At 37.4% G+C, this 13,681-nt stretch overlaps 2 protein-coding genes across 4 annotated transcripts; one reads left to right on the plus strand and one right to left on the minus strand.

Annotated features, from left to right (window-relative positions):
• The first annotated feature begins 2,828 nt into the window (after positions 1-2,828).
• Positions 2,829-5,273, plus strand: LOC103331605 (receptor like protein 27-like). Its single transcript, XM_008234243.3, has one exon. It carries the CDS (start codon positions 3,618-3,620, stop codon positions 5,091-5,093), a length of 1,476 nt encoding a protein of 491 aa, XP_008232465.2. The 5' UTR covers positions 2,829-3,617; the 3' UTR covers positions 5,094-5,273.
• A 470-nt stretch (positions 5,274-5,743) lies between these two features.
• On the minus strand, positions 5,744-12,099 carry LOC103331606 (plasma membrane ATPase 1-like). 3 transcript variants are annotated; one of them, XM_089052491.1, is made up of 22 exons: positions 12,046-12,099; positions 11,781-11,900; positions 11,565-11,663; positions 11,195-11,332; positions 10,845-10,979; positions 10,440-10,619; positions 10,082-10,288; positions 9,844-9,963; positions 9,314-9,433; positions 9,095-9,217; positions 8,898-9,002; positions 8,672-8,816; positions 8,393-8,557; positions 8,070-8,308; positions 7,939-7,971; positions 7,759-7,840; positions 7,513-7,673; positions 7,192-7,216; positions 7,004-7,146; positions 6,416-6,598; positions 6,086-6,264; positions 5,744-5,971 (listed from the first exon to the last, which is right to left on the minus strand). In XM_089052491.1, exons 1-22 carry the CDS (start codon positions 12,097-12,099, stop codon positions 5,875-5,877), a joined length of 2,853 nt encoding a protein of 950 aa, XP_088908617.1. In that variant the 3' UTR covers positions 5,744-5,874. The 3 variants fall into 3 exon arrangements, with proteins under 3 accessions (XP_088908617.1, XP_008232466.2, XP_088908616.1); XM_008234244.2 differs by having other exon boundaries at positions 7,004-7,216; XM_089052490.1 differs by having other exon boundaries at positions 7,004-7,199; positions 7,484-7,673.
• Positions 12,100-13,681: the final 1,582 nt, after the last annotated feature.

Raw genomic sequence — 13,681 nt, forward strand, 5'->3', positions numbered from 1 at the left:
TATGAATTGGATACACCTCCTCCCAAAAAAAAGTCTTTATAACTTTTCAACAAAAGAAATGTCAGTGTTATTGATAATTTTAATTTCTATGCCCTCTTGGCACACGTGTTGTCACTATCAGCATAGATGGTGCCCACATGTGCCACCAACATCGGCAAGATTAATGGAAAATTTATTGGATGCCCAAGAGCCAAAATATTAGGGTTTATATTGCAACGTTTTGATAGCCATATACGTTAATGTATAATCACCCGTATAGTTCAGGGTACTGTGATTGCGTTGTGATTTGCCTATGATGGAGACTAAACTAAGTGGGCAAGATCCAAGATGGTCTAATTTGTTCACTGCTTTCATACCCAAAAAAACAAAAATATTTGTTCACTACCATTTGGTGTGTGAGCAGGGGCGGAGGCACGTAGGGACCAGTGCAGTCACTGGCCCCCACTCAACTTTTTTTCTTTCTTTTAAAAATGTAATATGTATTGCTGTTATTGAATAATTTATATTAATTAATATGTTTATTTTATCACGTGGGCCAGCAGCCAAACCCTGTTTTCCTTTCCACCAAGCGTAAGCCACTTTCTTTTCCTTTTTCCAAAGGTTTATGGCTCTTATTATTATATATTTACTCTTCTAAAAAAATTGATAAAATCCTAACCCATTTTTCTCCTTTCTTGGAGATACACAAGCAACAAAGCAGACTTTCTCAATGCACTGCCTGTGAGTTCTTCTCTCAAACTCCATATTAAACTATCAAGTTTTAATTAGGTTAATTTATTCAATTAAAGTTTTTTTAGCAGTTCTCTTTTTTATTTTTTTCTTTCTTTATTTATTTTCAGTTCATAAAATTTTGATTTTTTTTTTTTATTGATTTTAATAGATCTTCAATTTATGTATAAATGATTGCTTCGTTGCATATATTGAGAGAGACATTTTCAATAGTATAGATGACGAGATTGTTATGCAATGATTTCAAAATATGAAAACTCGTCAAGAACAATGATGATTGTAATGAATACATAATATGATTTTTGATGTCTTGGTATGTTTTGTGAGTTCAAATTTTTTATTGTTTATATTTTGTGAGAGGCCTACACACATAAATTCTGGCTTCGCCACTATGTGTGAGGTTGCATTAATCACGCCTTATGCCCTGAGTTAGTAGGGACAACCCACCCACTATGAATAGACGAACTTCCTCTACAATGTGTTACAAAAGGACAACTTCGGTTTGATTGGAAGTCAATGAACTAACAATCAAAGCATGAAAATATGGGCAACTTTGGTTTCATTTCTATGCCCTCCTGGCACACATATGTTGTCATTATCAGCATAGATGGAGCCCACATGTGCCACCACATTGGCAAGATTAATGGAAAATTGATTGGATGCCCAAGAGCCAAAATATTATACAGGTAGAGTGATTGCGTTGTGGGCAAGATCCAAGATGGTCTAATCTGTTCAATGCCTTCAAAACACACACACACACACACAAAATTTGTTCACTGCCATTTGATGTGTTAGGTTGCATTAATCACGCCCTATGCCCCGAGTTACTGAGGACAACCCACCCACTATGAATAGGGAACTTCCTCTTCAATAAGTGTTACAAAAGGACAACTTTGGTTTGATGAGAATTGGAAGTCAATGAACAAACAAACAAAGCATGAAAATATGATCAAAGAGATCGACAAATGTCAAATCCTAAAAGAAGAATAGGAATCCACCAGAAAATAGAGAAAAATTTGTGAATTTTATTGATAATATTATAAAACGTCCCAATACAACTACATAAGTTGGCTTAAATAAGAAACAAAAGAACCCTAAAGTTGTAAGAAACCCTATATACTCAATATACATTGTCAATACATTTTTCTGCCAACTATATACCCCCTTGTAAATGGTATTCCTATCATACTATAGTTGAGTTGTTCCCATCAGAATATAGTTGAGTTGTTCCCTTGTCTCCTTGACTTGCCATTTTGCCAACAGTCTCACAGCCATCTTATTAGAGGGTGCAGATTCTTCGTTCAAATCCATCATGTCCAAAGTTCCACCAAATAATTTTGGAAGTAAAGACATGTTATTTAAAATAAAATAAAATAAAAAATTCTGCCATAGGACAAAACAACCCCAGACTAATAGAAGTAGAGTTAAAAATCTTGCCTTGCAAGTTGCAAAGATGAAATTTATTGCATGTCGTCTTCTTGATGACTTTTAAGAAACAGAGTAGTCAATACTCCTTGACTTAGTGTACATGAAAAGGACAAGAAATAAAAGATGAGATCATATTAACCTCTCACTTCACCCCATTTCATAAGTTCGGCGCGGACTTGACTTGGTGTACAAGTCTATGCAAAATGCAAGGCACGCTGTTTTCCACCCGGCTGGCCTAAAGGTGGCTCCGCCCTTATGTCTACCAACTATATACCCCCTTGTTAAGGAGAGCAGATTCATTGTCCATACCATCTCCTAAGGACAGCAGATTCATTGTCCAAATCCATCATGTCCAAAGTTCCACCAAATGAATAAGAACGGTAAATAATTTGGAAGTAAAAACATGTGGTTTTTTTGTTTTTGTTTTTGTTTTTTTATATAAAAAAATTCTGCCATAGGACAAAACAATAATGAAGCTTGTTGCATGTCGTTTTCTTGATGACTTTTAATGCACAGAGTAGTCAATACTACTTGACTTAGTGCACATGACGAGGATAACAAATGAAAGATTAGATCATATTAACGTCTCACCTCACCCCATTTCAAAAGCTGGGCGCGGACTTGACTTAGCGTACTTCCAACGTCAATAACTAATTCTTACAAGTCTATGCAAATTGCAAGGCACGCTGTTTTCCACTCTCTATCCTCAACTTGTTCGAAGAATATTGCGATATATATACTGCTCAAGAGTTTGAGTCTATATCCCTCAGTTTCACTTCAATTCTTTCTTAACACTCTATGTCCAAAATCAAGAGTTCCAAAACATATATTATGGGGTCTTCCATGTGTGTGCTTTTGAAACTTCTTTTGTTCCATCTTGTGGCGGTGGCTAGCGCTTTTTCCTCTTTAAAACCGTATTCTTGCCATGATGAGGAGAGGGCCGCCTTGCTGCAATTCAAGCAGGGCTTTGTTATTGACGAATCTGCTTCGGGTAATTGTGCTTATCCAAGGGTTTCATAGTGGAACACGGCTGAAGGAGGAACTAGCAACTGCTGCGCATGGAGCGGCGTCCAGTGTGATAAGAGGACGGGTCATGTGATCAGCCTTGATCTTAGTAGCAGTTGTCTCTATGGATCTATCAACTCCAGCAGTAGCCTCTTCCGTCTTGTTCATCTCCAGAGGCTCAACCTTGGTCACACTAACTTCAATTACTCCCAAATTCCTACTACCGTTGGGAACTTTCCACAGCTGACGTACCTCAACTATCTGCCTCTGTCTTTTTTGGTCAAGTCCCATCCCAGCTTTCACAGTTGTCCAAGTTATCATCCCTTGATCTATCTCTCAATCTGGATCCCTTTCATGATGAAGGATTGAGTATTAGAGAATCCGATTTGAGAAGCCTCATTAGAAACTTAACCACCCTAGAAAAGCTTCACCTCAGTTTCATTGAATCGAGAACTATGAACGTAACTATTCCACAGTTTAGGAGTCTAGGACTGGGTTCATGCAACCTAAGAGGGTTCCCAGATTTCCTGAGATATCAAGAAAACTTGAAGTGGTTGAGGCTTTCTGGAAACAAAATAAGTGGCGAAGTACCGAAATGGATCTGGAACGCAAGCACAGAAACTTTGAAGTACATCGACATGTCATCCAACATGCTATTTGGAGAACTACCTATACCTCCGCCAAACGTCCAATACTATCAAATTTCAAACAACTACTTAACTGGACAAGTTTCACCATTGATTTGCAGTTTGAGTCAGCTTCAGTTGCTTGATTTGTCGGATAACAGATTGAGTGGCACGCTTCCGCAGTGTCTTGGAAACTTTAGTGATGATCTGCAAGTTTTAAATCTCGGAAACAACTTTTTTCATGGCATTCTTCCTCAAACATACACCACGGCTAGCAGAAGCAACCTGAGAATGATTGATGTTAGTCATAACCAATTGCAAGGGCAACTACCAAGGTCATTGGCGAATTGTGTGATGCTTGAGTTTATGGTGCTGTCAAGCAATGAATTCAATGACGTCTTCCCCTTGTGGTTTGGGACTCTCCCAAGGTTAAAATTTTTAGCCATGGACCATAACGAGTTCTATGATGTGATAGGCAAGCCCCAAAAGAATCTTCATTTCCTCGAGTTGCGCTTTCTTGATCTGTCTTACAATAATTTCACAGGTGAGTTTCCACTTGAATACATTTTCTCTGGGAATGGCATGAGAGGCATCACTCTAAACCAGCCCACATATATGGGGGCAACCATATTTGTCTATGATTTGCCTGTAATTGGTATAGATGCTCCGTACTCAAGTACAATAACAAATAAAGGTGTGGAGAGATACTTTCAAAAGATTCGAGAAGACTTTATGGTCATTAATCTCTCAAGCAACAAATTCGAAGGAAGGATTCCTGAATTTATTGGGAACCTAAAGGGGCTTCGCTCACTCAATATGTCCAACAACATTCTCACTGGTTCCATCTCATTATCATTGGGGAGCTTAACACAGCTTGAATCATTAGACCTCTCACACAACCATCTCTCAGGAGAGATCCCTCAACAACTGGGGCAGCTTACCTTCCCTGGAAAATTTGATGTCTCTCACAACAATCTTAGAGGTCCTATACCACAAGGAAGGCAACTTACTACATTCGATAGCACTTCATATGAGGGAAACCCTGGATTGTGTGGAGGTCCATTGCAAAACAAATGCGGAGTTACTAAGACCCCTCAACAGCCGCCTTCAAGCGTGGAACAAAATGATTCAGGCTCAGCTGGAGCATTTGAATTTGATTGGAAATTTGTTTTGGCGGGATTGGGAAGTGGGTTGGTCATTGGAGTGGTTCTTGCGCACGTCGCAATCACAAGGAGGAAGGACTTGTTTGTTAAGATTGTTGGAATGATCAGACTGATGATAACCAAAAGGGAGAGCTTGGAATGAATAAATTGAGTTTACTTATTAGGCTTTGCATCTGCTGTTGTTCTCTGTTTTCTCTGTGTTCTGTGCTTTTTCCCTTCTCCTTCTACCCTTTGTAGAGTCTGTAGTGCAGTCTGCATTTCTGTTGATGTTGGTCTGGCACCACTATGGAATAAAAAAAATCTGTATGTGCTTCTACTGTTATTTTATTTGTTTGTGTGCTTGATCTTTTGGTTTATTTGTTCTTCTGTTTCAACTATACATGTGTTTTTCTTATTACCAATCACTTCTACTGTTAAGGTTTTGGATGATTTAATATTGAATCGATTTATTACTTCTTTTTTCTTTCCCTGTTGCCTCTACAATTTGATGTTGTATATGCCTTTAGATTTTAGTTACACTCGTTTAACTTTGTGCTTTCCTCTAGATTTCAACCAAGTTCTGTTTTACACAGAACATTGCAGCAGTGGTGTGGTTTGATAACTGCAATTCCACTGTGTCAAACATCATGAGCTCTAAGATGAATGAGAGACAAATGAGAATGTGACATTCTCACAGAAGCCCACAACCTTGTTTCCAGTGGTGTTTGGTGTTCTTGTAAGAAAAAGCGACAACGAGAATGTCTCCGTATCGACACATGTTTTAAATAACTGCATTTCCATTTGACTTGTTATATAGATATCATCAGGAAATACATCAATCTTATTCAAAATCCAGCTTGGACTTGGTATTTGTTAACGAATACATGAAGAACGTATATGTATAAAGGAGAATGTGAATGGGATCACTATCAAGATCACAGCAGTTAGACAGTGTAATGTTGGTTAATGGCATCGATATCTAAACCCTTAAGCTTGGCAAATGACTCAACCTTGCCTTTGAGAGTGTGAAGCTCCCTCAACCTGCAATGTCAAAAACCCAAAGTAAGAAACAGAAGGATAAGCAAATAGGCAAATGAATTCTCATTATATCTCAGCATTTAACTCAGCTATTATCTCTACCATTGTAAGCTTTACCTTGCAATCTCTGCCCGCCTTTTAGCTTCTTCTGCCATGAGATTAATGTCCCTAAAAGTGTTCCTCTCCGAAAACATTTTTCTGTCAACAGATTGGAGTCCATGTAGTGTTCGCTGTTCAGTTGCCCATGCAGCCTCACGTGCTTCCTTTCCAAAGTCGTTTTTGCTGGTAAATGCGGTCTGGTAAGATGGATAAAAGCATACCAAATCAGTCTTAACTAAGGAGTTCATGATGATTAAAGGTATACAATAGTTTCGTTCATCACCGTTGCATATTTTATGAGAAGTTTGTTCACAATATTAAGCAATCAAGGTGAAGTCAGGTACTCACTCTTTGATCTACTACCAAACCCCATGCCTGTCCACTGAGAGCATAACGGACAGCAAATTTGATGGGATCAAGGAGCATGTAAATGATAATATTGTACAACCAAATTATACCAGTCCATCCCCAACCAATACTTCTGATGTTAGTAAATTTCCAGGTGGCAGTGGCAGATATTACAGTCGCAATCTGCAAAAAATTAATCGCTGTTAAAAATATTTCGGAACATTGGAATTGAAAGGGTAATATCAAGGTAGGAACTGTTAATAAACTGAATTTGAGACATTAAGAGGGCAGAGGTAATGAAGCTTTTCCCTCCAGAATTTATCTAGAATCTCAGGATGTGTCTGGAGATCAGACATCTCATATAAACTAGAATTATCTTATCAAACTATAGGCAATAAATCAGAAAATATCCACTTCAAGAAAAGGAAAGAAAAATGAGGGGGTGGATTTTAGAATGGTTTTCAGTTGACCCAAATAGGTCCTCTTTTGTATTAATTAAACTAGTTTTGATAGTCTGTTTCAGAAACCATATCTATCCTATATTTGGCAGAAAGTATGTTTCATGTAACCAGATTATAAACTCATTACCAGTTGAGCGACGATGAAGGCAATAACAAGCAAAAAGCCAGGTCTTTCGGTGAAAGACCAACCCCGGGAGCGAGTGACAAATATCAAGGCCTGGCTGATGGTGCTGATTTGAAGATACAGAGCAGACGACATCTGGTTGTTTAGTTTAGCAGCAACTTTCTTATTTGTCATATTAAAATGGTGTTGATTGAAGTCTCTTACACCAAATTTTTCCTGCAAGAAGAAAGGTCAGTGTCCAAAGTCAAGAAAGTAATGAAAATCTATCCACGATTTCATCTATTCTTTAAGCGAACATACAATAGACTTTGCAATGACCATATCAGCTGTAGAATACAACCCTATTTTAAACAACAAAAGACATAACTTCTTTTGTAACAAAAACACTTAGGAAGAAAACTTCTGCTATGTATAAAATTTAAAAGGGCACCCGGAATTTTGTTAGCTAACCACAAAAGTTCGAAGTTTTATGAAATTCTTCACAACATGACAAGAAAAGGGAGGCCATTTACCGGAAAGAAGTTGGTTTCATGGGATATCCAGAAGAACAAAACAGTCGTTAGACCCAGGTAACCACCAAGAGCAATTCCAGTTACAAAAATTTCACTGAGCTTCCAACTGTCGGGAAATGGAGATGGTTTGACCCTATCTTTCGATATGGTCATTATAGTACCTATCAGCAAGCTAACAAGTTAGGTAATGAGCAGGAGCAAAAATTCATTAAATGGATGGAAAAGGGTAAAACTAGAAAAGCTAACCATCATTAAGAACAGCAATGACAAGAACCATAAAAGGAGGAAAGTCGAATTTCCAGAAGACAGCCAACAACATAAAACCGAGCTGTAATACACATTTATGTTGGAAATGAGATAAGATTGATGGTAAGAAACATTCTATAAGATTCCATATAAAAAAAGTTACTTAAATGGGAAGCTTACCACAATACGTATGGTGATCGACACAGCATATATCTGGGAAGGGGAAACAAGAAAAAGAAACTAAGCAGGTGTTCTAGACAATTAAATATTTTGCTAAGTAGTTCATGGATGTTTTGAAATCATTAGGTTACCGTATAGTTTTTCATTCTCTGGAAGATAGCACGACTTGTTAACACAGCACTAATGATTACACTCAATCCAGGTTCTGTTAAGACTATATCAGAAGCGCTGCGGGCAGCATCTGTGGAATCTGCTACTGCAATTCCAATGTCAGCTTTCTTTAAGGCAGGGGCATCATTCACTCCATCACCAGTCATTCCACAGATATGTTTTCTACCTTGTAATCTCTTCACAATCTCATATTTATGCTCTGAAGGGAAAGAAAGATATGATGAGAAACAGAATAAAACAATCAAATCCACCAGCACTTAAATAATAAAAGAACAAGGCTAACCAGGAAAGACGCCGGCAAAACCGTCAGCTTTTTCAATGAGTTCATCAATGGGGATGGTAGCAAGATCCCCATCCTTACTTTCACCAAGCAGAGCTGAAGAGGGATACATGTTTGTGCCCATCCCAAGCCTCCTTCCTGTTTCCTTACCAATTGCAAGTTGGTCCCCTGCAAATGGTGATACATGAAGGTTACATCTCTAATAGCTTATGGTGAAACTGTATATGAAGGGAAAAGAAAATTCCAGTAAAAATACAAAATTCTAAGCTCAGTGGTATGTACCAGTGATCATTTTAACACTGACACCAAGATCCAGAGCTCTTCTGATTGTTTCAGCACTATCATGGCGAGGAGGGTCAAAGAGAGGGAGAAGGCCAACAAATTCCCAGGGGCCACCAGGACTATCTTTGGTTCCAGCAGGTACTTCCTGGAGGAAATCTGTGTCTCAAAAATCTAAACCAAAAAACAAGTCCACCAGGCAGTAAAGAATTCAAATGACATTAATTACCTGACGGGCAACACCAAGGGATCGTAGTCCACGTTCAGCAAACTTGTCAATCATTGTATGCACCTTCTTTTCAATTTCTGATTTGTTATGTGCCAGATGAAGAATCTGCATAACATACATTTGATTAGAGCTCAAAATTTTTTAAGCAATCTTAAGGTTTACAGGACTGCTGAAATTTTTTGACATCTGTATTTCACCTGCTCTGGTGCACCCTTGCTGACCCTGTGCATTTTACCAGCAGCATCAATATATGTAAGTGCAGTTCTTTTGTCAGTAGGATTGAATGGAAGGAAGTGAATTTCTCTGATTCCAGCTCTTGCCTTAAAAAGTTGACATGAGAATTACATAAAAAAATCAGCACGAAACTAAAGATTAGACTAAAATCAATGATTTAGAAAGAGTAATTAGGACAATACCTCCTTAGGGTCTGCCAACATTGAAACAATTGCAGTATCAATAGCATCTTGATTCTCTAATCTCGATGCTCTTGCGGCCATAAGTATAACCTGATCCTTGTCAACACCTTTCGCGAAAACCTGCCGTGACATGGATAACATCAAAATAAATGAAAATTGCAACATATTGATCTTTCATTAAAAGGCTTTCATTATAAGAAAAAGTGTAATCTTTCATTTACCAGGGAAAAAAAAGAAGAAGAAGGCATGAGCTTTCGTTTCATATCTAGGAATAATTAGTAAAAGTTCTCTTAATATGCATTAGCAAAATTTGCTGCCTTGATTTTCACTGATCACCTAAGATATGTAATTGTCTCATGGACATCACTTAATTTAAGTGTGTAAAATATGTTGGTTTTGGTACATCTCTCTTCCTGTGATGTGTGTCGGTGACTGAACTTACAAAAATATGTTCCTAAGGGTGAAGTATTTTCTAGGTTTTCTGTTGTTCCATTGCTTTTAAAGTGAGTTGAAGGGAACACAAGTAATACCTCAACCATGTTTTTGTCCACTGTAAGCTTGTTAAGTGTCAGTGTCCCTGTTTTATCACTGCATAGTACATCCATTCCAGCCATTTCTTCAATGGCAGTCATTCTCTTTGTTATGGCACCCTGCAAAAAACATGGATTTCTATTATGCACCTTTGAATTTAAATAGGAAAATCTATTAAATGTCTTCAATTTTATCTTCCAAATCAATGTCTGAAGTGGAGTTTGTGCAATCACAAACCTGCTGAGACAAACGATGTGAACCAATGGCCATTGTAACAGAAAGAACAGTTGGCATAGCAATAGGGATCCCACCAATTAGGAGGACAAGTAGGTTATCAATACCAACACGGTATTCCCTCCCATGAATTCCATATATTACTACAATTTCAATCACCATTCCAACAGCAATGGAACAGATGCAGAAGTTTCCAATTGATGTTAAAACCTGCAACCATGAAATCATTATTACCATTTGTTATTGTTTAGCACATGCGACATTAGTTATTATTACAATGTGGAGAAGTTTTTCCATAACTGCTAGAAAACTTTCATTTTTCAGAACCCAACACTCAACACAAAATGGCTTATAAAAGAACCTGCTGGAAATGGCCAACATGTGTTGTGTTTTCCACAAGATGAGCTGCCTTTCCAAAGAAAGTGTGAACTCCAGTTGCAATAACAACTGCTTCAATCTCTCCCTGCTTGCATGTTGATCCTGAGTAAACCCCGTCACCAGGATTTTTGGTCACTGGAAGTGATTCTCCAGTAAGAGCAGACTACAAGTGAAAAGGAAAATTTCAATTTCCGGGAAAAGCTGATACTACACTACATCAATAATATTCCTAGATTTCAGATAAAAAGCTTGTAAACTTAAGTGAGAAACAGGAAAGCATGTGGAGAAGATTGTTGACTCTGTCTCATTAACAGATATCTTTTTTCCAACATGGTCTATTCTGTGGCATCTAACATATATACACACTCATCATATTTTATTGATTTACCTGATCAATCTTTAAAGGATCTCCTTCAAGAAGACGTGCATCAGCAGGAATGATATCACCAAGTTTGATGCTAATTATGTCTCCAGGAACCAATACAGCTGCATCTTCTTCAGCCCATTTTGCATCACGCAGGACCTGGTAAGCATTCATAGGTCAAAACAAAGTAGAAACAAGATGCTAATTCATAGTTTCTTACTACATGAAAGGAATTCCAATCTATCTTGAGCAATTTTAATCATTGACCAATCCAAGTAAGGCTAATGTAGGCAAGAGCTTCAACAAGAAACAAAAGAAGAAAGGGAAGGTCAAACTGCAAAGCTAGCTTATCCAAAAGACATCAAGAGAAAGACCTTTGCTTTTGGGGCCAACCGAGCCATAAGAGCAGCAGCTGCATTTCCTGCATTGTTTTCCTCTATAAAACTGATGGTAGAATTGATAATGAGGAGGACCAGGATGCCAAAAAAATCATGATAATCAGCTGGTTTTGACTGCACCAAAAAAAAAAAAAAAAAAAAAGGTTATGTCACAGTCATGGAACTGTAGATTCATTGCACTGAAGAAAATCACTCCCAATTTTATTTTTTTCTTTAAGCTTCATATTTTATTTATTTATTCAGAAATGGCCGTCAATGAGATTTGAACTCAGGACCTTCATCCACATAGTGGAAAGTAATAACCATTAGATCAAATGGTCGTTGGCCTGAAGTAATATAGACTTACCCCTCCTTGTGTAAAAGCAATGGCTATGATAGCTGCAGCTTCCATAACCCAGGACAGAGGATTCCACATAAAGCCCAAGAACTTTAAGAATTTACTTTCCTATGGATGAACAGAAAGTAGAACAATCAATGAGTGAAGTAGAGGAATGATAACCAGGGTACACATACACATAAACAAATATAAAGAGATATTCATGCATATCAGTTGGTTTCTGACCTTTTTTTCTTCAAGTTTATTATAGCCAAATAAATCCAACCGCTCTTGGACTTCATCAGAGCTCAAACCATCTCTTGTGCATTTCAGATGGTCAAAAACTTCTTTCAGGGGTACATTCTCCTGCATAAATCACATCCAAGTTTTATCAAGGGCTATTCAGCTCCAACTATCAAAGTATACAGTAATGAAACATTTTATTTTCTCTCTGCTTTCTGCTGTCAAACTGTAGAACTTGAAACTACTATCAATGCTCATTTGGTCATACCAGATCAACAGCTTCCTTGATGATCGCATCGAGGGCAATCGAGTCCGCCACCATTTTGGATTCCCTTTAGCCTCCTCAACTCCTCCACTAGCAAGTTGTCGGTAAGGAGCCTGAACAGACAGTACTTCATATCAAAATTTGCCTTCTTTTTCCTTTCATTTTCTTTGCAAGGACATAGAACTTATTGCAGGATCACACTATCTATAAACATGATTAACTTTTCCTGGAAAATATATCCCCATAAAAGATACCAACACACAGATTATGGCACCATTAACAAAACAACAGAAAGAAAATGAAGAGAAAGAAAAAAAAAACCAGCTGCTCAACATAATCACAATTCTCAAATCAAAGAAAATTACTAACCAAGAATGTGATTAAATCACTACCCAGAAAAACTTGTGGTCTGCTAATTAAGCAAAATCCCAGCTCTGCAACATAGAAAGCCACAAACTTTCGTTACCTTCTTAACCTCCCCAGAGCCCAAGAGCCAAAAGAAAGCACTTGGCAGTGTTTGGAGTGAGAGTAGAGAGTGCCAGGAAATGTACAAATGCCTTGGAATATATAGACACCCCACACCACTAAGGGACCAACAATACACAACCAATCAACGTGTTTTGAATTGAGCAAAGTACAATATAAGATGTACCAATTAAAATTAAGAAGAGTATGTGGGTGGATCCAGATGCAAAATGACATCTCCGCCGCTTGTGAAGATCAGCCGGCCAATGCCAGCATAGAGCTCTGCCAACCAAACCAATACTTTCTTATTTACAGTTTTTTTTTTTTTTTGGTTCAAATGGTTGGTTACTTTGCCGCCATTTGCTGTTGGGGGCTTTGGTCGCAACGTTTCTATTCTTTAGGTTCCGTACGGAGTCAGCAAATTTTCATTTATTAATGTCTCTCTCTCTCTCTCTCTCTCTCCAATATTATAATGTCTCTTTTCCTCATTTGATTCTCTGTTTAGAAAAGACAAAGGTTATGAATGAAGTGAAAGAAAGTTGATTTTGCTGAATATTTTAATATAAGATGAGTCTTTATCTGATTTCAACTCACAATACCTCGGATATGAAAGAGATAAATGTTTTTACCCACCATAGCAATGATAGTTAATTTACCACTCAAGTAGCTAGCATCTGAAAACTTAAATTACTTTGCTGATAGAGTTTGATCAGAACAATACAAAAAATATAAATAAAAAGTTCAGAAGAAAAATCCTTGGGTGGCTTTTGCACACAAGGACCGACTTTGATCAAATAAAAATAATTAAAGAACTGTAATGAGCAAATATATGTGTAATAAATATTTTTAAGGAACTATTATTGTTGACACTCCAAAAAATAATCTTGCACTCCTCCTTGTTAAAACATAAGGAAGAAATTACAATTTGAGAAGCGCATAATTGTATTTTTTTTTGGATTGCTAATAACAACTCTTATATTTTATAGTAGTAATTTTCGTGTGACATGTTATATGCTTCATTTGTCAATCATAATCATTGAACAAATGGACTCATGTTTGAATGTGCGGTCTTATTGAGAATCTAGAAACATAACATGATTAATGCTAAATTTGTGAGACAAGAGATCATTCCTATTAATTATTTGGAAACCAGGAATAGGAGTGATATTTAAGT

The sequence above is a fragment of the Prunus mume genome, linkage group LG5, assembly GCF_029339155.1.
Source record: "Prunus mume cultivar Tortuosa linkage group LG5, ASM2933915v1, whole genome shotgun sequence".
NCBI lineage: Eukaryota > Viridiplantae > Streptophyta > Magnoliopsida > Rosales > Rosaceae > Prunus > Prunus mume.